Here is a 27,160-nt window from a genome sequence, read left to right on the forward strand (position 1 = left end):
CTATAAGGGAGGCACCGTTACACAGAGGAATCCTATCCTAGTGTTAGACGGATTAAGGAAAGCACCATTTGAACCCATGTGCAAGGACACACTCACATATCTTAAGAAACGGTTTTCTTGGGAGCCATCACATCACTAAAAAGACTGAGTGAGATACAAGCACTAATGATGCCAGAACCATAAATATCCTTTCTTTTAAGATTGAGTTTATTGAACAATGAAGTAATTAAAACAGAAGAACAGCAGGTACAAAAGTATGATACACCTCATACACATATAGCTATGATAAAGAGAAAAAAGAAATTAAGAATCAAAATACAATTATTATCAGAAAATATATTGCGTAATAATAAGAAGTAAAGGGAGAAAAAGAAGGGGAAGAGTGGGGGCAGGGGGCAAACATCATTCTTATAACGATAAAAGGGAAAATAGAATATGAAAATATGAACTGTAAGCATAAATCAATTAAAGAAAAACTATCTTACGATGATATAGAAAACGAAGTAAGGGAAAATATTGATATGTTATGTCAAAAGAAAAAAGACAACGTAGTAAATTATGGTGGTTTCCGAACTTCATCTGATGTGGTGATAGGTGGAACAATAGATGATGCGACACGGGTTAAAAAGGTAGTCGGAGGAAGCCACAAAAGATCTCTTTTAATAGATAAAGAACTGGGGGTAATATAATTTGTGTCTAGCCTGTGATGAAAACCCAGGCTCTAAAAGTGACTTTGTCTGCTTGCCTCCAATTTGAAGTAATTAAATGTAAGCCTACTTCTAATAATAAATCTATTAATTTAAAGTTAGAAGGGGATTGGGGCCATTGAAATGATAAAGACCCTTAGAAAATATTAGATAGGGAAAAAGGTACATCAGTTTTAAATAGTTTATTGATTTGAGCCCAGACTGAATGCCAAAATTGTGAAATAGTGGGACAATCAAAAAGCATACGTTTTAAGTCAGCAGGTGTATAGGGGCAGGACCAACAAGTAGAGGAGGTACTCTGAGAGAAGGATGCTAATTTTGCTGGAGTGAATAACAGATGTTGATAAACAAAAAAAAAGGGTTTGAGAAGTGTTAGCAGCTCTAAATGTTTTGTTGATTTTTAACAATATCTTATCCCAAATGAGGGCCGACCAGCACTGATATAAGTTTTTTTCCAATACCAATTCAGTTTTTGATTTGTTTCTATCTGAGGAGAGAAATAAAAGTTTGTATAAAGAAGAAGCAGAAGGGGAGTAAGTTAGTAAAGGAAAAAGAGTTGAACTTCTCATGGGTGGTGTAGGGTGCAGATGTTAGAGAGAAAAGATATTGAGTAAGCGCATAAGAGTAAAAGATGATATTGTGGTTTGCAAGATGATGGCAATGAAAATGTTTTGGGGAGGTCAGCGAAAGATAGACGGACATCATTAGCTAACAATTGCGAAATCCAAAACAACCTTTTGTGCCTCCAAGACTTCCAGTAAATGGTACGGATTTTTATGCATAATAAATTATTGTGCCGAATGGGTTGTTGATTCAGAGAACAGGAAGAAGGATAAGAGGATGGTAAAAGAGGAATGAGGATTTTACGAGTATGGGAAATAACAGGAGAGCGAAAAGATGAGATATTGTTAGTAAAAGCAAGAGTTTCTTTAAAATCAAAGGGAAATACAAAAGACTTTTCTATGGAAATCACTATAGGGGGAAAAGTACTGTGTTCAAGAGAGAGCCAGCGGGATGACTGTTTTGAAGAGAAAGCATAATGATATGATTTGAAACCAGGTAATTTAAGACCACCATTAGATTTGTCTGCCTTTAAAGAGGATAGAGCTAGTCGAGGGGTTTTACCTTTCCAGAGAAATTTTGCTAGGAGAGAGTCGATTTTTTTTTTTAAATAAAACCCCGGAATATGTACAGGGCTCATTGATAAAGTATATAGAATCAGAGGAGAAAGCATTATCTTGATGGAATCCAATTGTCCCCACCAAGAAAGAAAAAGCAGATGCCAGCGTTCAATAGTATCATTTAGCGTTTTAATATTATGATCAGAATTTATTTTCAGTGTGTCTGAAATATTTGAAGTGAACCATAGACCTGAATATATAAGTTTAGAGGGTTGCCAAGAAAAGCCGGTATGTGTAAAATAATGTTGAAGACAAGCCACGTTAAGAGGCAGAACCTCACATTTATCTCTATTAAGGCGATACCCAGAGAGTTGAGAAAAGATATCCACCGGATTAAGAAAAGAAGGGATAGCCGTTGTAGGGTTAGAACAATATAAAAGAATATCATCTGCATAAACAGACATTTTGACCTGACGGGTATCAAGTTGAAAACCAGTAATCTGAGAATCTTGTCGGATTTTGGTTAAAAAAGCTTCTAGAACCATACATATCCACTCACAAGAATAGGTGTTAATGAGAAAACACCCACAATTCTTATCAAAGGGAATCTTGCCTTTTCATGTAAACCAGCATATCACTGTTAAAACTTCTTCAACAAATCTTCAAATATGGCAGTACGCATCTTACTCACACAATGGATGTCGGGAGTGTTGGCATGTACTACATTCACATACCAAACAGTAACAGAAAAACACAACAGTTCTTTGTGGGGCATTCAGCTCTAGCTTTACGGACAGCAGTATCTAAAAAACTGCTGCTAGATGAATAGTATAGACTATTCAGCTGTGGTAGGCACCAGCAAACAAACCTTTGCTCGCTAAATCAAGATCATACTCTACCAGGAAGAAGGGTGCTACTATGGCCAATATCTCTATGAAAGAAATACGCAAAGCAGCCAAATGGCCCTCATAGCATGCTTTCACAAAGCATTACTGCATTCATTTACAACCTGTAGGAAGGTTAAAGTTGTACAAGCTGTACTAAAAGCCCTTTTTGATTACACTCCTTCCCACCGCCACAAGGCATGTAATAAGGCTAACCTGTGCAAGCATGTACATCTAGAGAAGACCTCAATCTGAAGAAACCAGTTACCCGTAATAATGGTTTTGCAGCTAGAAACTCTTCACATTTGACCCTCCCACATCCCCATTACAGGAGGTTATTGGAAGGGAAAAAAAAGAATCTAACATGTTGGGCACGTACATGGGTATTGTGGAATTACGGTCGAGTCGACATTATACACAGGGGCTCTGCTTATGTCGACTCCTACCTTCAAGCTAACAAACATACATTTTACGAATACTGGAAAATTTCCGGACCTAACCACTAGATGGCGGGATTGTGCCACACATGTAAATCTAGAACAGTTTCAAGTTGTAAAACTATAAATACAGGTCAGTAACTGGTTTTACTGTTCATAGCGGTGATATTTTTAATTTCAGTCTTTTAGAGGAAATTTTGATTTTATTTTATGTTCCTCTGGACAGTGCTAGTCTAGATATCTTTAGATTTACAGCAATGGATTTTAGAAGGTTCTAAAGAAAGATGGGGTCTCCCAATAGGTAACCAATCAGCACAGTTTCAGGAGTTTAATGTTAAATTCTGATGACATTTGGGCCTGAGTCCCGGGGCTAGTGTAAACTAGGATAGCTGTAGGTGGCAGTTTTGAATGCCAAACATGATTACAGATTTGCTTAAATCCGTGTATTTTATTGTTGCTCCTTTCACTTTATTTCGTAGAAAGAAAACCGTGATTTCTAGGCTGCTTGGGCTGCCTCAGATTTCCAGGTTAACGGATTGATTAATTTCCGTATGTTATTTTGTAATTCTTCCTCAGCAACTCAGTAGTATTTGCAAACCATTAGTCTCAAATGATCAAGGGTTTCTACGAGACTTACAATAATGAATGAAACGGTGGAAGACTTTAAAACGGTCTTCGCTTTAACAAGATAAATTCAGATCGAGCCCATGAATCACTCCTCACCGCTGCAGTCGCAAGTGCCGTTACTTTCTTTTTTTAAACATATTACTGAGGATTTCCCGCCTGACTGGGGAATAAATCAAGCATTTGAATCTATTAAAGATACCAACACTTGACAACTGTAAGGTACAGCTATGTAACTTTTGTATGCTAGACAAGCTACGTGGAATATTATTTTTTCTTTTCGTCATCAAAAATACTTACATTCTGAATGCACGTGCCAGACAATGGCAGACCGTGCTGCTTTTGTGGTGCAACTTGTTTATTGAAGCAGGTAGAGAGTCATTTCCAAGTAAATCGTAACATTTTCTTTGTATGAATCATACATTCCCTTCCAAAAGAGGTGTAATATCAGAGGCAAAATGGTGCTCTTATTGTTTAAATTGTATATTCAAAGAAACAATTTTTCAAAGGTATGATTATTTTCTCCCCTTTTTTCCTAGAATTATGAGCTACAGTTTCAGTATCTTGACCGATTTTTGCTTGTACACCCTAGTGCGTAAATAGAATCCAAATTACAATCAGTAGGATATAATGTGATCTAGTTTTGTTAATTCTTTAAGGATTTGTAATTTCAACTTTATCATCTTTTATCAGCACCCTTTCTCAATTTGATATTCACCATTTAAAAAAAAAAAAAACTATACTGAACTCAGGATTTGTCAGTATTTGTGGTTTGAAGGATGCTTTGAAGTCTTTTTTGGCTATCCTCAAGATCAAGTTTTGAACATTTTGTTAGCAGTCTAATATTTCTAGCACGGTCCAGATTTCGCAGCATTAATTGGCTTGATAAGTGTTGTAAAACTATGTATACGACGGGAAACAATTGTGTTACATTGATTTTATTTAGAAAGAAATGGAGCCTGCAGTGAATGTTGAAGTCACTTCATCAAGTGGAGCAAAAAGCGAGCCATTAATGGAAAGTGAACTGGAAAAAGTCGATGTGACTGCACAGTCTGAAGTCTTGGTAGATACAGCTCCAGTTTTGGAAGGGATCAAGGTAATGTGTGCAACTAATGTTTTTGTTGTTGTTTTTTTAAAAGATGAATTTGCAAAAATGAACCTGAGATCAGTGACGAGGAAGTAAATTTGCGGCTCCTAAATTTAATTTAAGAATGCAGCATGGCTCTGTGTTATTTATATTAACAGCCTACACAAAAATATCCAGAATTCCCATAATATATTCAAATTTTTCAGGTTTTGCCAAATTGCTCTTTGTTGCATTCAATCATGTGCAATATTTTGGACAATAAATATGTGCTTCAAGAGTGGAGTTTTGCTGCTGCACTTTTCTAATTTGGGATTTGCGGTTTTCATTAGTGGGACAGCAAGAAAAAAAAATCTTCACAGTAACTATTTTCGAGGCAGGGATTTGTTATCTGTTTCATGTTCGTTATCCTGCACTGAGTGCCCAGAAGAAGTCTTCAGGTTGTTCAGCAGGTGTTTTTCTATCTTCCTGGTTGGCCATGGGGACTGCCTTATTTCACGGGACGCTTAATGTCTGTAGACAAAGGTAAATTCAGAGTAGAAGAAAGGTTTCAGAGCCAACCTCAGTATTGAGTATGTGTAGAAAGTTTGTTTCCATATGTTCCATTGCAAATGCCAGTATCAAGCAAATATTTCATATGAGAGCAAGAAAGAAAAGAAAAAACTGCAACATCACGAACACGAAACGTATGTTTTGCTTAGATAATGACTCTTAGTTATGTATACAGTACATAAAGGTAATAAACAAAAACTGCGATCAATGGCCGAAGCACAAGATATGGGCTTCAGATTTCTTTTATGATCTTGCATAGCATCTGGAGCTCCTATGGCATAGTAACCTGTGCCCCATAACTACACATTAGTCTATGCTGCAGTTGCACAGCAACCTGTTCATTTACTTGTTTAGTACAAGTTTTTACCAATATGTCTTTATTATTATTTTGAGATTTACAACCTTATGCCAATCATCAAATGATTACTGAATAATGCTATACATACCAATCCTTGCAACCAGTTTATGTGCATCACACCAAGTATAGCAGTCGTACCCACATTTACAAACATTAAAAATACCAACTGAAAGCAACAAGCAACACTGCAGTCACGTGAACAAATGGAGTCGGGTATAGACTTCTTGTTAAACAAGCGGAATCTTGTGTCATTATGTACATCTGTCAGCGGGGCAGCCTTTCAAAAACCTACATGTCTGGAGGTATTATGAGTAATCCTCAGCATGTTCACGTCGGCCTCGTATTATGTTTGGCTTCCATTTTCGCCATATATATGTCCCATACTATCCCAATTGGGATCCCCCAGCATGCTTTTGATCCAGTATGAGTACTTCCGACTCTACCAGTGCCCTGTAATGCAGATCACTTTTACAGTTCCTCACAGCCGGAGCGCCTGACATGGCAATGCGGCTTTTGGCGGTTGTGCCATTGTATAAGACTTTATAATACCTCATAAATGTTTAATCAATGCCCTCTGGGGTATTGACTACCTCTCGATTTGGTGCTCTAGTGGCACTTATTGGACCTGGGCTATATCAGACCTCCGTAGCCCAGCCAGCATTATAACCTCCCTGTCACACTCCCCATGCTGACACTTTGTTATATCCTGCTTATTTAAGTATATGTATCCCAGTTTACCCATCTCCCTGCTGCTCAGCCTGTGTGAGTGCTGAGAGTGGAATGATGGTGTGACTGTAATGCTTGGGTACCTGTGTGGATGAGTAGTGACAGTTAGAAGATGGGCTGAGCAGCAGGCAGGCTGCTCCTGGTGGGGTTGTAGTATAAGGATTACAAGGCTAATGTACAATATCACCATCCTGCAACCTGATCTTAATAAAGAAATACTTAAAATACAACTCGGCTACGTCTGATAAGATACAATACATTTACTCTATGTTAAGGAGTTTTTCACCCTCTTGATATTGTAGTGACTCAATCTGTGGGATAGGGATTGCCTGAATATATGTCAAGTCATATTGCAGTCAGCGTATAAGACTATATAATACCTCATAAATGTTTAATTAATGCCCTCTGGGGTATTGACTAACTCTAGATTTGGTGATCTAGTGGCACTTATTGGCGGCTGGGCTACATCAGACCTCAGTAGCCCAGCCAGCATTATAACCTCCCTGTCACACTCCCCATGCTGACACCTTATGTTAAGTTTCCCCAACCTGCCACTCAGTTCCCATTGGCACCTCCTGATCTCTGACTAAGAATTGAAAAAGAACTTGCACAGCAAAAGGTAAATCACAAATTCATCAAATGTTATTGTCTGTGGCGTGCTACCAGAGATGACGCTGTCTGTACCCTTCAGCGTAAAACAACAGGACTACTACACAGCTTCCTCCAATTGGGGGAAGGCTCCCTGGTGCACAGCAGAGTTGACTATGAAGTCTAGAAAATCATGTATAGTTCATCAAAATGTAAATCCAAACGTTAAAGAAGTTCTTCCTATTTTTTAATCCATATTCTTTATTTTCATGAATAGTTCATCTATGCGTGAAAATGCATGGCTCAAACATCCTCCAAACATGAAATGCAATCCAATCATCAATAGTCCCAATGCATTTCGGGCAGATCGTAAGCCCTTCCTCAGGGGACAACCCCACTTTAGCCCCATCTTCAAAGAACAGTAGTCCAACAAAGTCCAAGTGTTAGAAATGGCATCCTTCCCATGGTTTTCCCCCAACTTGTTGCCTTCAGAACTCCTGTTTGCTGAATTCGTTTTTACTGGGTTTAGGATTCTGCACACTTTACCACTGCTAACCAGTGCTAAAGTACTTGCGTTCTTTGCTTTAAACATGGTAAGATTGGCTCACACCTAACTGGCACATTTAATTTTCCTGTAAACCCCTAGTAAAATGGCACTACCTGTGCACAGGGCCTACTAATTAAGTGCTACTGGTGGGCATGCCGCACAATTGTGCCTCCCGTTTAAGTAGCACTTTAAACATTTCTCAGGCCTGCCATTGCAGCCAGTGCCTGCACTTTTAAACTGCCATTTGACCTGGCAAAATAAACCTTTCGCCAGGCCTTATGAGGGTAATTACTAGATCGGACCATGTAACCAGCTCTTCTCCAGTATTGGGGTGTCTTTCATAGATTCACATGCCTGAATCATTCCGCGTCGTCGGAGTGGGAGTCCCACGGTATATAAAAAAAGCAATAAATATGCCCATAACAACCAAAAACCTTGGTAACAAGAAACCAGGAAGTAAAGTAGCCCAAAGCTTCCAAGAAAAAAGTTCCACCTGTATGACTATCATAGTCATTATACATAGCCCAAACTGCAGCCAATCAGGCGACAGCACCCACCAGAAAGTTCTCCTCAGAGGGTCAGGCTCTCAGATTTTCTACCGTACGTCATGTGAAGGAAGTCTCCCTGAGCTCTGCTCAGTTCTTCTCAAGTTTCTTCACGATTTCTTACTTTTAGGTTGTCTTCTTCTAAGAAACCGTTATTCAGGCCTTGTGAATCTTGTGGTAAACTCCAGCTTTTCCCAGAAGATCCCCACTAGAAATGCATCTACTGCCTGTATCCGGATCATCAAGTGAATGACTGCAAGATATGCAGGACCTTCCCTCAAAAGACCCTCCGGGATAGAGAGGGCCGCTTACTTCTGTGGCTACAGAACCTTAAGGACCAGGACAATCCAGTTTCTGAGGCCACAGGGTCATCTGTGGCCTCTAGGAAGAGAGCTGCTGAGGAGGTTTTATCTTCTCCTGGGGCCAAGGTTGTGAAGAAACTGTATCCTTCTAAGGGGTCAGAGAGGCCTTCCACTTCTAAGGCTACTCCTCCTGTTAAGAGCAAACCTTTGCCTTCCACGCCCCCGAGAAGATCGGTCAAGATTTTGCCTCCAAAACCACCTTCTGAGAAGATTCTTCCTCAGAAGAAGACCCCGTTGTCGACAACGCCGTCAAAGACCCCTTCGTCGGCAAAGATTTCCGTCGACGCAACTTCCACATCAACGGTAACTTTTTCATCACCTAAGCCTGAAATGATCATGTCGTCGGCGTCATCCCCGTCGACGCTGGTCTACGCCTCGGTGACACCTATATCATCGACTAAAGAAATGGCATCTACTCCTATCGTTGGCGCATCGTCGTCGACGGCCACTTCATCGTCGTCGACAATTTCCTCATCGTCGACGAGAACTACATTGTCGACGGCCAAATCGTCGACGGAAGACCACATAGTCGACGAAGCCCTCCTCGTCGTCGAAGGAAATGTTATCGACGGCCACGCCTTCGTCGGCGTTATCAACTTCAGGAGTTATTCCTTCGTCGACGGAACCGTCGACGAATTTCCCGTCAACGCAAAAATTGTCGACATGTACTGAAATACAAGTTTGGTCACCGTCTACGGCGTTATCTTCTACGCCTTCTACGACGAAGCCTCCTTTGATACAAAGACGTGGTTCCGTGCTTGAACCCTTATCTCCATTGCGTCTTTCTCCACATAAGGTACCTCTACAGGTTCCTGACAAATTGCTGGATTCAGAAGACAGTGAGGAAGATTCTGATGTGGATGATAGGTTTGGAACAGCTACAAGTCCTTCAGAACTGTTCATTAAGTACCAGGAGGAAGATCAGGATGATCAACATTCACCTGAACATGTGGCGTCCCCTGCTGCTAATATCCCGACAGCTCAAATGCCTATAGCCTTATTAACTAATCTTCAGCATATGCTGGACGATTATTACTATTGTTTCCGCCATCTGAATCAGCGGATTCCGTGCCTCCTAGTGGCACAGGCTTCCACATCAGAATTCCGGTCTCCTAGACCTCCTTCGCCAGTGATTTCACATCATTCTGCAGAAGCATACTTATCAGATGATGAAGAGAGAGAGGAAGGTGAGGTAGATGAGAGATCTCTGTTGTCGGAGTGTGATGAATATCAGATCCAGACACCTTCTCCTTCACCTCCGGCTCCTGCCTATTCACCTCCAGTGGACATTGGAGGCTTTTATCTTCTTATGGAGAGAGCAACCCAATGTTTCCTTATTCCTAAGGAAACTAATAAAGAGGAATGCTTCCTCTATGACTTTAAAGATCAGCCAAGGAGACCGTTGCAGGCGATTCCCATTATAGACTTTATATGGAAAGAGGGATTAAAGGTGATGTCAAATCCTGCATCTATTCCTCAAGTCTTGCCATATCTGGACAAGAAATATAAAGCGCCTGACAAGTCTCCAGCATGCCTTATAGGACACCCAAAGGCGGATTCTGTGATCGTGCAGGCTGCCCAAAGACTTGCTAGGAATCCATCATCCCCGATCACAGCCCCACCTGACAGAGACGGCAGGCGACTGGACTGGATTGGGAAATGAGTCCCTACTATGGCAGCAACAACGGTCCGTGCGGCCAATTCTCTAGCCATTCTGGGTCGGTACGAGCGACAAATGTGGTCGGATATCTCACCATACATAGACATGCTTCCGGAGCCTTCAAAATCCGAAGCTCTGAAGATACTGCAAGAGGGAGAACAGATCCCGGCATAAATTATCGACCCTGCAGTGGATGTGGCTTCCACTGGTTTCAGGCAGCTGGCGGGGGCTGCTGTCCTACGTCGACAAGGCTGGTTAAAGTCTACTTCGTTTCGCCAGGAGGTGCAAGCTAAGATACTGGACATGCTTTTCGACGGAGAGGCTTTGTTTGGCCCACATGTAGAAGAAGCCTTGCAAACCATTAAAAAGGACACAGAAATAGCCAGATCTCTTGGCACCTTCCAGTTTTGGAAGCCGCCCTTTCGGGGTGCGAGAGGACTTGGATTGTCCTCTAATCGAGGAAGCTATAATCCGCAATCTTCCTACAGGTCATATCAAGGGAATCAGCGCTACCAATCTCAACTTTAACAATCATATGGCTAGCGCAACACATCCTATTCCCAGAATAAGAAGAAACTTTCCTACAGTGGAAAGGATTCCAATATAAGGCAATGAGTATCACCACCTGCCACTGCTACTGCCGCAGTCCCATGTAAAAGTTGGAGGAAGAATCTCAAAATGTTATTCAAACTGGTCCTCAATAACATCGGACATATGGGTCCTAGACATTGTAGCCAGGGGCCATGCTCTAGAATTCGAAAGTTTCTTCCAAATTTCCCTCCAAAGGACCCTCCTCCAGCTCTTCTCAAGGTTTTCCCAGATAAATTTGATGTTACAAAAAGGAGCGATCGAAAAAGTTCCTCAATGGCAGAGAGAAACAGGATTCTATTCACGGTTCTTTCTGATAAAGAAGAAATCCGGAGAATGGCGTCCAATTCTAGACCTTCGTTCCCTCAACAAGTATGTAAAGAAACTGTCATTTCGGATGTTATCGCTTCAGGAAATACTTCATCTTTTGTCGGCAGGGGATCACATGGCCACCCTGGACCTTCAAGATGCGTACTTCCACGTTCCCATTTTGCCCCGTCACAGAAAGTTCCTGCGTTTCAGAGTGGGTGGCAGGGATTTTCAGTTCAAGGTCCTTCCCTTTGGACAAGTTCGGCACACAGAGTGTTTACGAAGGTCTCCAGTAGCAGCGCACCTCCGGCTGGAGGGGATTCAAATATTTCCTTACCTAAACGATTGCCTTATCAAGGCAAATTCTTTCTCAGACAGAAACACCCATGTCCAAAGATGTCTTGTCTCTATTCCAATCGCTGGGTCTTTCTATCAACCTCAGCAAGTCACATCTTGTTCCTTCCCAAAGGCAAACGTTCTTGAGAGCGACCTTGGACACACAACTAGTTCAAGCTTTCGTATCAGACGAAAGGCAAAAGAGAATCCAAGACATGGCTCACATGTTACTATCAAGAAAGTCAGTTTCAGTCCGACAGTTCAAGTCCTTTCTAGGAATGGTCTCTTCTTGCATCCCGTTGATACCAAATTGCCGCCTCAGAATGAGGCCCCTTCAAGAAGAACTCAACCTGCAATGGTTACAAGTCTCAGGTTCATTTGAGGATCTCATTCAAATCACTCCTCGGATGCGGGAGGCTTTTCTCTGGTGGGCTCAAGAAAGAAATCTAAAGAAGGGGTGTGCATTCCTTCAAGAGACGCCGAATTTCACTATCACCACAGACTCATCCCTCGAGGGTTGGGAGCACATCTTCAAGGGCTGAAGGTCAGCAGGAAATTGAGCCCTCAACAAAGGAAATGGCACTTCAATGTGCTAGAACTAAGAGCCATCTTCTTAGGCCTCAAGTCCTTTCGTACAATCATCCTAGGGGCCACAGTCTTGGTTCGCACGGACAATACTACAAGTATGCATTACTTAAACAGGGAGGAACGAGGTTGGTTCTTCTGTCTTAGGAATCCCAAGAAATCTGGGCTTGGGCGATACAACACAGGATCAATCTCTTGGCAGTTCACGTGCTGGGAGTTTCAAATGTTCTGGCGGATACCCTCACTAGGTCAACGGTATCCACCCACAAATGGGAACTGCATCAGCTGACGGTGGATCGAATTTTCCAGCAGTGGGGTCATCCCGATCTGGACCTCTTTGCGACCAAGAAGAACAGCAAATGCCTATTCTTTGCAAGCTGGCTTCCCCACAAGGACTCTCAGGGGAGTGCGTTTTCGATCAACTGGTCTAAAATATATGCTTTCACTTTTCCTCCGATACCGTTGGTTCCCAGAGTTCTCCGGAAGATGAAGAAAAAACATTGTCGCTTAATTCTCATCGCTCCCAGATGACCTCGCCAGTTCTGGTTCATAGAACTTTTTCTCCTATCAGAGTGCGATCCAATTCTGTTTCGACCAGTACCGAATCTCCTGTCCATTCAGAACTTTCAAATTTGCCATCCGGATCCTGCTTCTCTGAAATTAGCTGCTTGGCGCCTGAGCACCTTGAATTCGCTAATATAAATATTCCTGCGGATTGCAAGGAGGTTCTGGCTAACGCACGAGCACCTTCTACAATAAAGACATACAGACTTAAATGAAAAAGATTCTGCATATGGTGTCAATCTGCTGGGGTTCACCCGTTTCACGCAACACTGGAACAGTTATTACCTTTTTTCTTGCACTTAGCGAGATCAGGCCTCTCTCATGCAACGTTAAGTCTTTTTGGCAGCCATTTCAAGGTTCCGACGGGATGGATCCAATTCTCTTTATTCATCAAGAATAATACAACAGTTTTTTAAAGGACTATTCTGAATGTTTCCTCCTGTACGTCGTCCGCCTCCATCCTGGCATCTTAATGTGGTATTAGCGCAGCTCGTGCGCCACCCATTTGAACCATTTCACAAAGTGGATTTTAAATTTCTAACCTGGAAGGTTTCTCTGTTGCTAAAATTGACTTCATCTAGAAGAGTCAGTGATGTTCAAGCTTTCACTGTCAATTCACCGTTCTTGCAATTAACGTCCGATTCTGTGGTGCTGCGTACAAATCCCAAATTTATGCCTAAAGTCCCTTCGGATTTTCACCTGAACGAACCAGTCATCTTAAAAACATTTTTTCCTAACCCACAATCCCCTGCGGAGAGGCCATTTCATACCTTTGACATCAGAAGATGTCTTAAGTTCTATTTACAAAGGACCTCTACCATTCGCAAATCCGACCAACTGTTTGTTGCCTACGGAAAAATACAGCAAGGACAAGCAGTGTCTAAACAGACCATGTATATGTTCAAGGTTGAACATATACATTGAACAGGAGAGGACTTAAAATCGACCCTTGCGGTGCCCCATAAGGAGAAAAGTGGATTTTAGACGTAGCCCTAGATGAAAAAACTTGAAAGGTCCGCTTAGATAAAAAAAGAAGACAGCCAGCCAAGTGCTGTTCCGGTAATGCCAAGAGACTGCAGGGATTTAATTAACACGGTATGCGAAACCATGTCAAATGCGGCACTCAAATCTAATAATGTGAGGGCCACTGTGTTGCCACTGTGTTACCTGCATCTAAACGTTGTCGTAACATTTCAATAACCCCAAGGAGAGTTGTCTCGGTTGAAAAACCCACTCTGAAGCCGGACTGAAAGGAATGTAAAAAATTTGAGGATTCAATAAACTTTGTTAGTTGTAAATTTACAAGTTTTTCTGTGCACTTTCGATGCCTACCTTTAGAAGCTTCTCCCCACTTCAAGCCATAACTTGGTGTGTGTATATATACTGGACCTCGGACACCACCATCTCAGTACACTTCTGGACCTGTGGATTGGACCTTTCTCAAAGACCCACATTGCCTTTGCAGTCAAATCAGAACTGCTGCTGTGCAACGCATCCTCGTAGCAGACCCTCACATACCTAGTCAAAAGCAGGCTTGACAACTGACTCTGCATCGCAGCTCCTTGGAACCAACACATCTCAATGGCTGCTAAATGCATCCTCAGTGCTGGACTTTTCATCGTAAGTCCCGTCAATGGGATCCTCGATGACGCAGTCCCTTGACTCCCAGCCTTACCACTAAAGCTCTAGCCTGAATTGGTAGCATTGGGAGGAACTTACGAAGTACTCTGATGAGAGAAAAACTACTCCCCACAATCTTGTTACCTTGAGTCTCCAGATTCAGCTTATCATTCAAGCTGATTCCTAGGTTTCGTACGGTCTCAGCAGGTACCAAAGGTATAGCCGCGGGGATAGGCCAAAAGCCAATTGGAAGTGCGGAAGGCGCTTTACCTACCGCACAATATAAAATCTCCTTTTTGTCACTATTAAATTGCAAGGAGTTATTTCTCAGCCAATGTACCATTTCTTGCATGAACATTTCCTAAAGAGACAGCATGATCCCCTTCCAGTGACAGAATAAGCTGAGTGTCATCAGCATAATTCACAAGCCTAACATTATATGACTTGATAATAGCTATCAATGGAATCATATAAGCATTAAATAAAATGAGGCTAATTGCGGATCCCTGGGGTACACCATGCCCAATGTCAACAAAATTTGATTGATAGGGGGGGGAAGCCACTGCCTACAGTCTATTGGCCAGATAAGATTGAAACCATCTCAGGGCCACATCCACCACCCCATTCCCTCCAACTTCGCTAGAAGGACGGCATGATTAACCGTATCGAACGCGGCAGACAGGTCCAGCAGAATCAATATAGTTGATTGTCTATATGCATTCGAAGGTCATCCAAAACGGTTATCAAAGCAGTCTCCGACCCATGTCCTGGGCGGAAACGGAATTACGCATCCTCCAGCTTGTTGTTAGCCTCCAGAAACGGAGACTGCCCTACTCACCAGGCGCTCTGTGATCTTCACTGGATACGGTAAGAGGGAAATGGGCCTATAAGTCTTAGGGCACATAGGATCAACGGTTGGTTTCTTCAAGAGTGGTGTTATCGCTTGCTTCCAGCAGGGTGGTACTAATCCACTACTTAAGGATTGGCCACACAACTAGCGGAGGATCAGGAAGAGTTCGGGTCCTAACTCTTTCTAAATTTTATGAGGGATGAGGTCCATAGGCGAGCCTGAGGAAACACCTAAGGCTACTTTATTAAAGTACTCATCTGAGGGTAACTCAAAGTGATCTAGGAGGACCACCTGATCTAATGGCTTAGTCCCACCTTCGATGATCTTACTTTTCTTCTCCTCAAAGAAGAATGTTAAACTATCACATAGCTCCTGTGTGGGGAGGATATTGGTTTTTGTGCAATCAGGACTAGCAATGTCTTCCACTATTCTCAAAATGCTCTTGGTGCTATTAGGTGACTTCAGAATAACATCTGCAAAGTATTCTGCTTTTACAATAGCAATTTCTGGTTTGTAGCTAGCTATTTTCTCCTTCCATACATCTTTTTCATTTTCCGCATACTCCTTCCTCCATTATCTCTGCTTGTTTGCATCCCTTTTTAAGTTTCTCAATTTTTCATTATACCAAGGGGCAGACAGTCTCCCCAGTTTCCTAATGTTTTTTAAGGGGCAATCTGAGCTAGCTTTCCATTTATAAGTCCACCGAATGCTGCATAGTTCTCATCCACCTGATTCCTATGGTCAACCACCTAATTTATATGGAAAACAGGAGACATTTTTGCCCTCTTTCGCAGTCCCTTCCAGTCCCTACCTAGAAAGCTCCTTCCCACCTTTGAGGTAGAGGCATTCATCCTGGGATTAACCACCCGAAACTTAACCAGGTGGTGATCAACCCACCGGTAGGATATTTTCCAATCCAATACATGTCCTCCCTTGTGAGTAGGTTCTGTGACCCATTGTGACAAGTTCAAATTCTCACAAGATTTTATAAGGTTTTTATAGCCTGAGTCCAGATTCCCATTAGTTCATAAGTTAAAATCTCATAGGATTAGCAGTCTGGCATGGGTGAGTGCCCTATTGCTAAAAACATCAGCCAGATCCTGTTGATGTTGCAGACTAACTGCCCCTGGAGGTCTGTAGCAAACCATACCAGTCAGTACATGTCCTGTATGATCTTTTAAAGAAAAACCCATCAGTTCAATGCCTGCCACCTCATCTATATCCATTGGTGAGCTATCCCATGAATCTTTAAAAATAATCCCAACCCCTCCACCTCTACCACTGGACCTAGGCTTATGGAATGCTTTATACCCAGGTGGGCAGGTCAGGCCCACCTCCATATCTGACCCTGAATACGTCCAGGTCTCAGTCATAAACAGCGCATCTAAATTGTGTGTTTCCAGCAGAATATGGATCTCTCTGAGGTGCTTTGGTAGCAACCTAACATTAAGCAGGCCACATCTCAGACTCCTTTTTTTATAAAATCTGAATCTGGTCCCACTGTCCCTTCCAATTTAAATTCCCCAACTCCACCTCCCGCTCACCTATGACTCGCTGTTGTTTACCTGTGTATCTATAGCCTGGATCCCCTGCAAACATCCTCCCCAAACCGGCAACATGGCTGGCGCTGTGCACGCCCGGTCACAGAAGGGCTTGCCTTTGGCGCGACAGCGTGAGTTTTTTATGGGCAGGATTGTGCAGAGACTAGCACCCTGACCCACAGACACTACGGGCCCGCTCTAACAGGTGAACACCACCAGGGTTCAAATGCGCTACACGACTGTTCTTCCAAAATTCTAAAAACGCTTATAATTTTTGCTATTCCAATAAATTAAAATTGCAGTGCAAATCAGGCAAGTGCAAATTGGCAGAAATACAAAGTGCTGGCCGCTACAGTCCACACGCGTGATCAGCAGAGAGCATATCTAATGCTGTGCAGTCGCGCCAGCGTGGCTTTTTTTGGGCGGTGTTGTGCAAAGACTAGAGCTCTGACCCACAGACACGACGGGCCCATTCTAACAGGTGGACACCACCAGGGTTCAAATGCGCTACAGGGCGGTTCTTCCAAAATTGTAAAAACGCTTAAAACAGTTGCTATTCCAATTAATAAAAATTACCGTGCAAATTAGGCAAGTGCAAATTGGCAGAAATACAAGGTACTGGCCGCTAAAGCCAACACTCGTGATCAGCAGTGCTTGTATCGTTACTTCAATTATTACTAATTGCATTTCTTGTAAACATGCTATGGGGGTGATATATATCTATATCTATCTCACACATAACAACATAGCCATATTAGTATATATGTATCTTTATATAAACTTTGATCAAGAAACTTAAAGACAATAATGACATCGTAGTTCGACATAGTGACAAAGGTGGGAATATTGTCCTCTTGCCGCAGAAATTGTATGACAAAGAAGCATATAGCCAGCTAAATGATAGAAGCTGCTGCAATTGGAGCAGTCGGGCTAACCTGAATGCTTCATACAAGGACTATTATGGCAAACTACACACTTGGAGACAAGCCAAATTGATCACTGACGATGAATATACGTATCTAAAGAAACAAATGCCACCACTGCACTGTATTTCATTCCGAAGGTACATAAAGATCTGACTAATCCCCCCGGCAGACCTATCATCTCTGCCAGGGATGGGTTACTGGAACATACCACTGTTTACATTGACTATTTCCTTCAAGAATATGTCTAAAGGTTACCAACTTATGTGCGTGACACAAGTGATTTTTTAAGACAGATTGCTGATTTTGAATGGAAAGAGGACTACTTACTCCTGGCATTAGATGTAACATTGCTTTACACGAGTATTGAAGATTCTGATGGAATTGAGGCAATCAAATTTTACTTGTCAAAAAGACCAGATGAAGATAAACAACACAGCCAAATGATCATAGATATGATAAGCTTTTGATTGCACAATAACATTTTTATGTACTATAGCCAGTTGTATCAACAGACCAGAGGAGTAGCCATGGGGGCCAGCTTCTCTCCCAGTTATGCTTGCCTGCATATGAGCATATGGGAGGAGTTGGTCCTCAGAGGTGAACTCAATCGATATATGTTGGAAAATACGAACATTTGGCGGCGTTACATTGATGATCTTTTTGTTATTTGGCAAGGAACAGTACAGGAAGCTAACGATTTTGTACAGGCCTTAAATGACAACATCAATTTAACCCCTTCGACGCTCATGACGAGCTGGGCTCGTCATGAGGTAGCCTCCTCGCACGCTCATGACGAGCCCAGCTCGTCATGAATAATGGGATTTACAAATTCTCAGCGTGCCAGCTGAATTCCCCAAGCACGCATCAGGTTAAGATTTACTGCCACTGTCGGTGAGAGCTCTATTGAATTCCTAGATACCCAAGTGTACATTAAAGATGCTAAAATAGAGACAAGATTATTCAGGACAAAAACAGCTGGAAATTCAACGCTACATGCAAGCAGTATGCATCCCAAACACTTTGTAAACAGCATACCCTATGGCGAAATGCTTCGCCTCAGTCGAATTTGCAGCACTGATAATGATCTTGCAGCGGCGCAGAAACAAAGTAAGCAAAGATTTCTTGATAGAGGGTATCAGAAGCAAGTAATCAAGAAGGCCATCAGCAAATCCATGATAGGCAGTAGATCTGAAGCCTTAAAGGATAAGCAGGGAGAAAGTAACACTCGGGGAAATAACGCCTTCCGTATGATTTTGAAATATAACAACCAACATAAAACTACGTAAAATCATACAAAAAAATTGGGCCATGGTATTGTGTGACCCAATAATAGGTCCTTTGCTCCCTCCTAAGGTATCTATTACATATAGTTTAGCACCCTCCACACTTTTGAGTTGTGTCAATTACATTTCGTCCATGGTGGTACTCTGAAATGCTCAACACAAGTTCCTGTAGTAAAGCCTGACTGTTCTGTGCCATACTACCAGGAGAGAGCTAGGGATTTATTAGTGTGAATCTAAAGGGCCTATTTGGGGTATTGTGAAAGTAATGCATAATGAAGCATAACTAGCCTCACAACATAGTACCTCACTTTCCTATATTAATGAAAAAGTCTATCCTATCCCTGAAATGTACGGACGGCTATGGGGCATTGCTTGTTTAGAACTACATAGAAACACCTGGGCAAAAAGACCATCTTAGCCACTACAATACAGCTGCGATGGACAAGGCAGTGTGCTCCAAAAACCACCGACACATGCAAGCCCCACAGCACCTTACCCATATTATACTGGTACTGCTTTTCAGGAATTTGTGGCACTTGTATCCCCAGATAGCAAATTCCCATCATAAACGTGGGAGTGGAAATATTAAGGGCTTGTCAACATGCACCATGAGCCCCAAACGCTGCTCAGATTGTTGAACGGCAGACATCAATATGGGCACCGAACACTGCGGATCCCCCATATACACCAGTGCATTGTCAGCGTAAAGGGATATTATATGCTATGAATCCCCCACCCATATCCTTAACCCCTGTAGCAGCACCCGCAGGTGGATCGCCAGTGGCTCCATGGCAAGAGCGAACAGGAGCAAAGATAAGGAGCATCTCTACATCGTCCAGCTGAGATTTGAGTGTACGTATATTAGGGATAAATCGACATTGGTCCTCATATTCCAGTTGTTCTATGATGCCCTGTATTTTATTAGCTAGAATATTGTATAGGATCTTCACATCCTCGTTACTCATGGAGAGCGGGCTGTAGAAGCCAAGTTTTTCAGGTTCTCTATCTGGCGTGGTGAGCATGACTATAAGCGCTTCCCTCATAGGCTGAGGAAGGATCCCCATGTCCCTAGCTTCATTAAAGGCCTCTATCAATTTCTCCCAGTGCATATTGGTTTATGCAGCATGGAATTCTGTTGGGAACCCATCTGTGCCTGGTGTCTTCCTGGGCATGTCTTTAATTACCACATTACCTGCTCTTTAGTGAATGATACCTGTTCCACTGTGTGGGCTGAAGTCGTGGTTGTTCTAGACCCTCCATAAACTCCTCTATGGCAGTCTGGTCACAGCCCTTCCACCTCAAATATAGCGTCTTCGGGTATTTCCAGAGTTCTCGGTTGGACAAGGCTGCGTCGTAACTAATCTATTATCGCCCGCCATGAGGGATATGATTAAGTGCGTTTGTCGTTCCCTACAAAGTAGCTGTGCCAAAAGCCTGCCAGGCCTACCCCCCTCTTTGTGCAGTAACTGCTGATACTTCTTCAGGGTAAATCGATCCAGTCAGTACCATGTCTCCCACACCACATGCCTGGCACTCACTATCTCACCCTGCATAGTGGAATGGCCCTTATCTCCACTCTGAGGCCATACTTACTCATCCTCCTGGAGCTTTAAGTCCTTGTTCAACTGTTGTTTGATTCCGTAAACCTTAGTGAGGTACTCCCCGCGCAGTACAACATAAGTGTGTCCCTTTGTTAGCTCTGATCTCGGTGGACCATCTGTTACAGGTGAGGCAGCGTTCCAGGACCTCCCTTACGTCTGCACGGAAAGCCCTGTTTCGCAACATCTCGGGTACAAGCGCCGTGTTGGAATGGGAGGCACCTCACAGCACCATTCATTTGTAAGGAGAACCGAGGCATGATCAGACGGGAACTACCCAAGTGTTCCACAATAGCTACCTGAGCCCCCAGCCCCAGTGCCACAAGTATTCTGTCCAATCAGCTATGCATGCTATGTGTACTCAAATGGTATGTGAATTCCATCCCTATCGGCTGCAGGGTCCCCCACTTCTAAAAGCAGTCTACTCGTACCATTACCTCTTTCAATGCCCCAGTAATGCTCAATATCTGAAAGAAACAGGTTAGTATTAGATTCCTTACCTTAGAATATCCCCAGGCGTCAGACTGGATCCGGAAATCTTTGCGTAGCAGTACCCGTGCGCGTCGGTAGGCGTCGTCTGTGGCTCCGCGTCCGTCGTCGGCGTCGTGGGCACCGTGATGACGTCGTCGGAGTGCTTAGACGCCGCCTCCGCGTGCTGACGTCAGTTCTTCTTTTTTCTGCGCCAGCAGCGCAGATCCGTAAAAAGGAGTACCTTAGTAATTTTTGACTAAACTTTTTACGATCCCTTTTGATCATTTTTCGAGTCTTCGACTCCGAACGGTGCCGGTAGGGATGCCAGGTTTTAAGCCTTGTGAGGACTGCGACCGACTGATGTGGGTCACCGACCCTCACCGCCGGTGCCTCCACTGTCTCGGCGTCGACCATAACGTCAAGACCTGCTCCGACTGCCGGACCCTGACTTTGAAAGGTAGGCGGGAGCGGTCCCGCAAGCGACTCGAGCTCCGGCAGTCGGCCCCGCACCGCGAGAGTTCCCGGTCCGGACGGAGGTCGAGGGACTGGTCGCGGGATCGGAGCCATCATAGCTCTGGGAGTCGACATCACTCCTCAGGTTCGAAGTCGTCAGGTAAGCACAAGAAGTCGATGAGACGTCATCGCTCTTCCGACTCCCCCCGGCGCTCGCGCGGCGCGGCCGGGGGTTCGGGTGACACCGCCCACGCGGCTTCGTCGGAGTCGCGGACGTCGCGTCCGGCCCCATACCCTCCGGTCCCTGGGCCGCACGCAACGTCTGAGGAGATCGAGTGCTTCCTCATGGCCATGAGGTCTCTCACTCCTCTAGCGGGCTCCGCGGCGCCTTCGGGCCCAGCGGACCCGTCTGGGGGCCCTAGCAGGTCGGTGGCTTTGGCCCCGACGCCGGCGGGTGCTTCGGCCCGACGCCGCCGGCGCCGCAGGGCCCCCTGGATCCGCTTCTGGATCCGGGTCGTCGCCGGTTGACCTGACGACCTCACCGGCGCCGGTCCCTCAGGTGTCACCTCCGGCGCCGTCTTCGGGCGGCGCCGTCCCTGATACCTCCCTTGATCCGGTTCCGACGCCGTTTGGGGAGTTTTACTTCAATTAACCTGTGGAAAAGTAAATTTTGCCATGTTCTGTGTCACTACGTGTCATCCATCATATGTTATGTGTGCATGATTAATATGCATATGTATTCCCCATGTTCGATTCAAGACACAATTATAGTTGTGTCCACCTCTAGTATGCCAGTTTCCAGTTCTCGTGAATACTACGAATATCAGGTCTATGTAAAGTTACGTTGCCACGTTTCTCAGTGTGCACGTTATTTCATTGTAAAGTCCCCGTTTCTAGGCCTCAAAAGGGCCTGGACACCAGATTCAGCTCCTGTCTCCTGAAAACCTCGCCGAGGAGCGATACAGCCCCCACCTGTATCCTCGACCCTTCACTTACTTCCTGCCTCACAGTGCCCGGTTCAGCCTGGCTCTGCCTCTGAGTCTGCCAAAAGTATGTTATAGTTCCAGTTATCAGTTCAGTCCTCCTTCTCTGCATTCCTAAGTTACTGAACTGCATCAATAGTTTCCGTCATTGTCTAGCCTTTCCGGCTCCATGTAAGAGAAAGACTGCATTTAATGGTCATTTAATATTCTTCATCACGCACTACATGTAGAATAATGCATGGTCCAGTCTTAGAATCAAGTTAGCTTTTCCCCTCCTGACTTCTAGTTTATATCAACATGTTCTCTAAACATCAGATACTAGATACTGTTTAGGTACATGTCGCCCTGACTCTCCAGACTTCAGTCTCTGCTCCTAGCACAGAGTTCATAGCCCCCAGCTTCCCCTAGTGATACGTCATTGCTAGTTTGCGCGCACCATCAGGTTAGAGGTCCCGGCTCCTTAGGTAGTCCCCTCCATGGTTTCCGCCCCATTCATGACATATTCTGTTACGTTTGCATCACATGTCTATGTATACGCCCTGTTACACCTCTTTTCACCCTTATCTTTCGCGACTGCTACGCGTCACACCTTCTGCTCCACCCACTGCTACGCCTATTGCAATGTAATGCTATGTGTTTGCGTTATGTATATATGCTCATGCACTGTTATTAAAGAAAGTCATTCCTTTTCCTTGTCCCGATCCTGACACCAGCAGCGCTGCTGGGCCTTACCATCCTGTTCCTGCCCTTTATGCTGTAATAAACCTGCAAACTCCTACTACCTCGAATCTTGACTCTTATTTATTGAGCTATCTGTTATTCATTTATACATTCAAAAATAGGGTATTATTTATTTATTTACCACATAATGGCGCCCGAATAGGGACTTGCCCTTTCCCCACGCGTCGGTGAAGCCACGCCGACCCCCTGACCCTCTGCAGTCGTGACGGAACTCTTCTGCGCACCGGCAGATATTTCTGCTTCAAGTATCCCTCAGGCCCACGGAGGAGACGGAGGAGGCGGTCCAGCATCCAAACGAGACGGTGGAGGAACGCGGCGAGTCCCGACCAGAGCCCAAGCCGAGAGTTCAAGGTCCGAGGTATCCGGAGGTCCACCCGTAACTGAAGTCCGAAGTTTGTCGTCCGTCGTCGTAGCAGTCCAGTCCAGTCCGAGGCCTTCCGTTCTTGCTGCCCGGTGAGTACCGTTACTGGGGTGGTATCTAGACAGGGTCAATTTAATTGACTCTGGTCCGTGGGTTGGTGGTACACAGACCCACAAACGAAGTATCCACTTCGGTGGATGCGGGTCCTGACGTGTCTCTTTATGAGACCGGTAAGTTTCGTACTGTTTCAGCAGTGCATCTAGTTCCTGTTCTAGTCAGTTCTGTTCTCGAGAAAATTCATGTATTCTGTGTTCCGTATTCCAGGTAGTATTCTGTTCGAACTGTTATTTTTAAATGTTCTTCATGTATTTTAATGTCGTGGTATGAATGGGGAATAAGTATCGTGTTTATTGTGTATTGTATTGTGTCTAGATTATAGTTCAGTCATGCCGCTCTTTTCGAAATTACGTCAGTTAAAAACCAGAAAGGGTCTGCTGGAAGCAGCAGTTCCAGTTCCGCCTAGGGACAGTCCAGGTCATTTTATGTATCAGAAGCATGGCATAAGCGCCATATTGTATCTAGATTTATGGGTAGAGTATACCAAACAGTTAGAAGAAAAGTATAGATGGCCCGTATCGGGTACATGGGATGCTGAATGCATCATGCGAGTAGAAGAAGCATTATGGAAAAAGAAAGCCAGACAGTCACAGAAAGATGCCATCGAGTTATGGCGCAAAGAAGCTCATAAAAGAACTGAAAAGGAAATCAGAAAGTCAGAATTAAGTAGAGAATCCTTAGAACGAGCACAAGAAAAAGAACTAATCGAGATAGGTGAACAAGTCAAAGCCGAACAATCAGACAGACAGAGGCATGCCCTTATTAGGGGTATGTATCCTCTCCTTGCCGAGGGCTTGCCAAAAGCGACCCCAGAGGCATCCAGTAATTTCCCGCTACCATTAGTTCCGACCAAGCTACGTCACAAACAGACCGCAGCTGATATTTTTATTTCGTCCTATTTGGACGACACAGTCCCAGAATATACAAATCCTGTTCGCGCTCCGCCAGTCCCTGTAAATCAGGCACTTCCCGCTCCTCCAGACACCGGAGTACCTGTTACGGTACCCCCGGTCCAGCCCGCCATACAAGTCCAGCCTGCATTTCCATTTCCCACCCTGCCAGGACGAAGAGCCTCAGTAGACGACTCTAGTTTAGGGGCCGCAGGGGGAGGTACTCCTCAAACCCCGCCGCCACACAAGCGTTTAACGACAGCCGAATTACATGCACAAGCGTCACAGCGTACGCCCAGACATCAGACTGTAGCAGAAATAAGAAAATCCCTTGCCGAATGCGGCTATGATCCAGTCCCAGGCGAGGATAATATGGTTTTATATTCATTCCGCGTAAGAAAGGTGGCCGAGTATCTAGTCACCTTACCGAATATGAAAGAAGATCTAGACAGAATATATCGTTTCATCCGTACAGGGGATGATCCAGAAAGCATTAGCGAGGCCATGTCTCAAAGGAAAGCCGAGATCCAGCTCATGATATTAAAGTTTCTGATTAATTGTCTAATAAGAGAACAAGATTACCCGTCTAAAGATCCGGCTGAAATGAGAACCCTGACAAGGTGGAGTGATAATATAGCCGAGGGTAAGCACAAGACCGTCGGTGCTATGGAGAGTATGTACAAGAAAATCCGTAGAGAAATAATAAAATTACACGAACAGCGTAAAGCAGCACAAGTAAGCGAGAAAGAAAGTAACTCTGATACTGAAGAGGTAGAGGACGAGAATCCCGCCAGAATAGCGTATGTAGGAAAATCTAGATTTCCAGATCGCCATTTACGCCTAGAACACAAGTCTATTTTTCATTCTCCAGCACCAGAACAAGGTTCACTAGAACAAGTGTTTCAAGCTACCGATCACATTCTGAAATCACGAATCGGTTACAGTGAGTTGAGTACTATGCATGAACAAGAACTAGCCCGATCAGCAGTCCGATGGATTACTGATTCTACCACTTTTCCAGACGAAATAGTGGCACAGATGTTTCTGAAAATGCCCCCAGCCGAGCAACGACTGGTGGGTATGTATATGATTCAGCACCTCATTACATTGTATGAGGGTCAGCACTCTGATCCAGGCCCGTTACATGATGTCCTGAACGAGCTACTCCAGTATAGATGGAAAGGTTTAGGTACCGATTTAATTAGTGTCATTCTAGAACAGCGCCACAAATATAGAACGTTTTTGAATCCGCATTTTGTTCCTGCCTCACCCCCAGAAGGTAAACCATTTTACATGGAGAGACAGAATCCGTTACGAGAAGTCCACCCAGTCAGAGGAACGGGTGGCGAACTAGAACGAGTGTTTGTTTACACTCCGATTACAAAGATGGAACTCCTCGAGATGAAGAAATTAATTCCCTGTCATGACAAAGATCCAGCAGGGTTCCATAGAGAATTAAAAGACATGCTCCGTATGGGAGAATACACGTATCCAGATAAAATGTTAAAGGTTCTGCTGCCCGCAGGGGTGTATGAAAAGCTCAAGGAAAAAGAATGGGAGGTGGGGGAGAAAAAGATCGATTGGGCAGTTCTAGAAGCTGAAGATAAGGCACGAGTACCAGGTACCGGTCTTGGAGATAAATGTAAAGAATTACCAGAATTATTAATACAAGTTTTACCTAGATTATTGACAACTAGAAAAGAAGACTGGGATGCAATCTCAGCCTGTAAACAGAAACAAGACGAAGATATTAGTGATTTTTATTCTAGATTTGAAAAATGTTTTAGCATCAACAGTGGCCTCAAGACAAGTAGTGAGTCATACCCTCACCTTTTTGTTACTAAATTAGTCGAGAATTCAAGCCCACAAATTAAAAATCGAGTTTTGAAAGTCGAAAGTACCTGGCAAGCTAATACCCCGTCCCAGATGTTGCAGATGCTTCAATACCACCAGAATAGAATCAGAGAAGAACAAGAACACGAAAGAAAACGTATGAAAGACACGAAGATGAAAGTACTAGTTGCACAATCTGTTCCTCAAGACAGTCAGAAGAGGGGTCCGAATCAAGCCAGTCATCCTGCAGCTCCCGTTAAAGGGAACTGCAATTATTGTAAACAGCCAGGTCATTTTATAAACGAGTGTGCAGTTCTGAAACACAACATAGCTACTGGTAAGACTAAAGAAAGATCACGTCCGCCTGAATGCACAACAGACAGTTACCGCACCGCAGCCTATTGCTGCAACACAGCATGTTACATCGCAGATGTACCAGTATGCACAGTCTGAGTATCCAGAGTACCAGCAGTATTCATGAAACAGCCTAGAGAGGGAGGTAGGCTTGCCTCTCATCGAGATACCTGTAGATCAAGAAGGTCCCTATGTTCACAGTCAAGTATTAGGGAAAGACAGAAAGTTTTTGGTTGATACAGGGGCAAGTAGGACCACAATTAGTCACGCCGAAGTTCCAGGGGCTCCGCTCTCAGGCTCAAGAAATGTTTCCCTTGGATTCTCAGGAAAACCTATCGTAAATGAGATTTCAAAACCAGTTACTCTAGAAGTAGGTCCATTGTCCCGCACTACTGATCTGTTACTTACTAAGTCATGTCCAGAAAATCTATTAGGCATTAAGACACTGAAAGAGTTAGGTGCAGTTATATGCTGTTCCCCAGAGGGAATACGATTGTTCCTACGTGACTTTAAGGGTCACTATGTATTACGAGATTTTGATTCAAGACTGTCTAATGTTCCA

The 27,160-nt window shown here is 43.9% G+C and overlaps 1 protein-coding gene across 1 annotated transcript in view; it reads left to right on the forward strand.

The window, feature by feature from the left end:
* LETM1 (leucine zipper and EF-hand containing transmembrane protein 1) overlaps positions 1-27,160 on the forward strand; it is a 420,852-nt gene that overhangs the window by 273,766 nt on the left and 119,926 nt on the right. The window contains exon 10 of the mRNA XM_078678611.1: positions 4,720-4,869. Coding sequence (XP_078534737.1) covers positions 4,720-4,869 — 150 coding nt within the window. The remainder of the gene's footprint in view (positions 1-4,719; positions 4,870-27,160) is intronic.

This window comes from Lissotriton helveticus, chromosome 2_2 (genome assembly GCF_964261635.1).
Source record: "Lissotriton helveticus chromosome 2_2, aLisHel1.1, whole genome shotgun sequence".
NCBI lineage: Eukaryota > Metazoa > Chordata > Amphibia > Caudata > Salamandridae > Lissotriton > Lissotriton helveticus.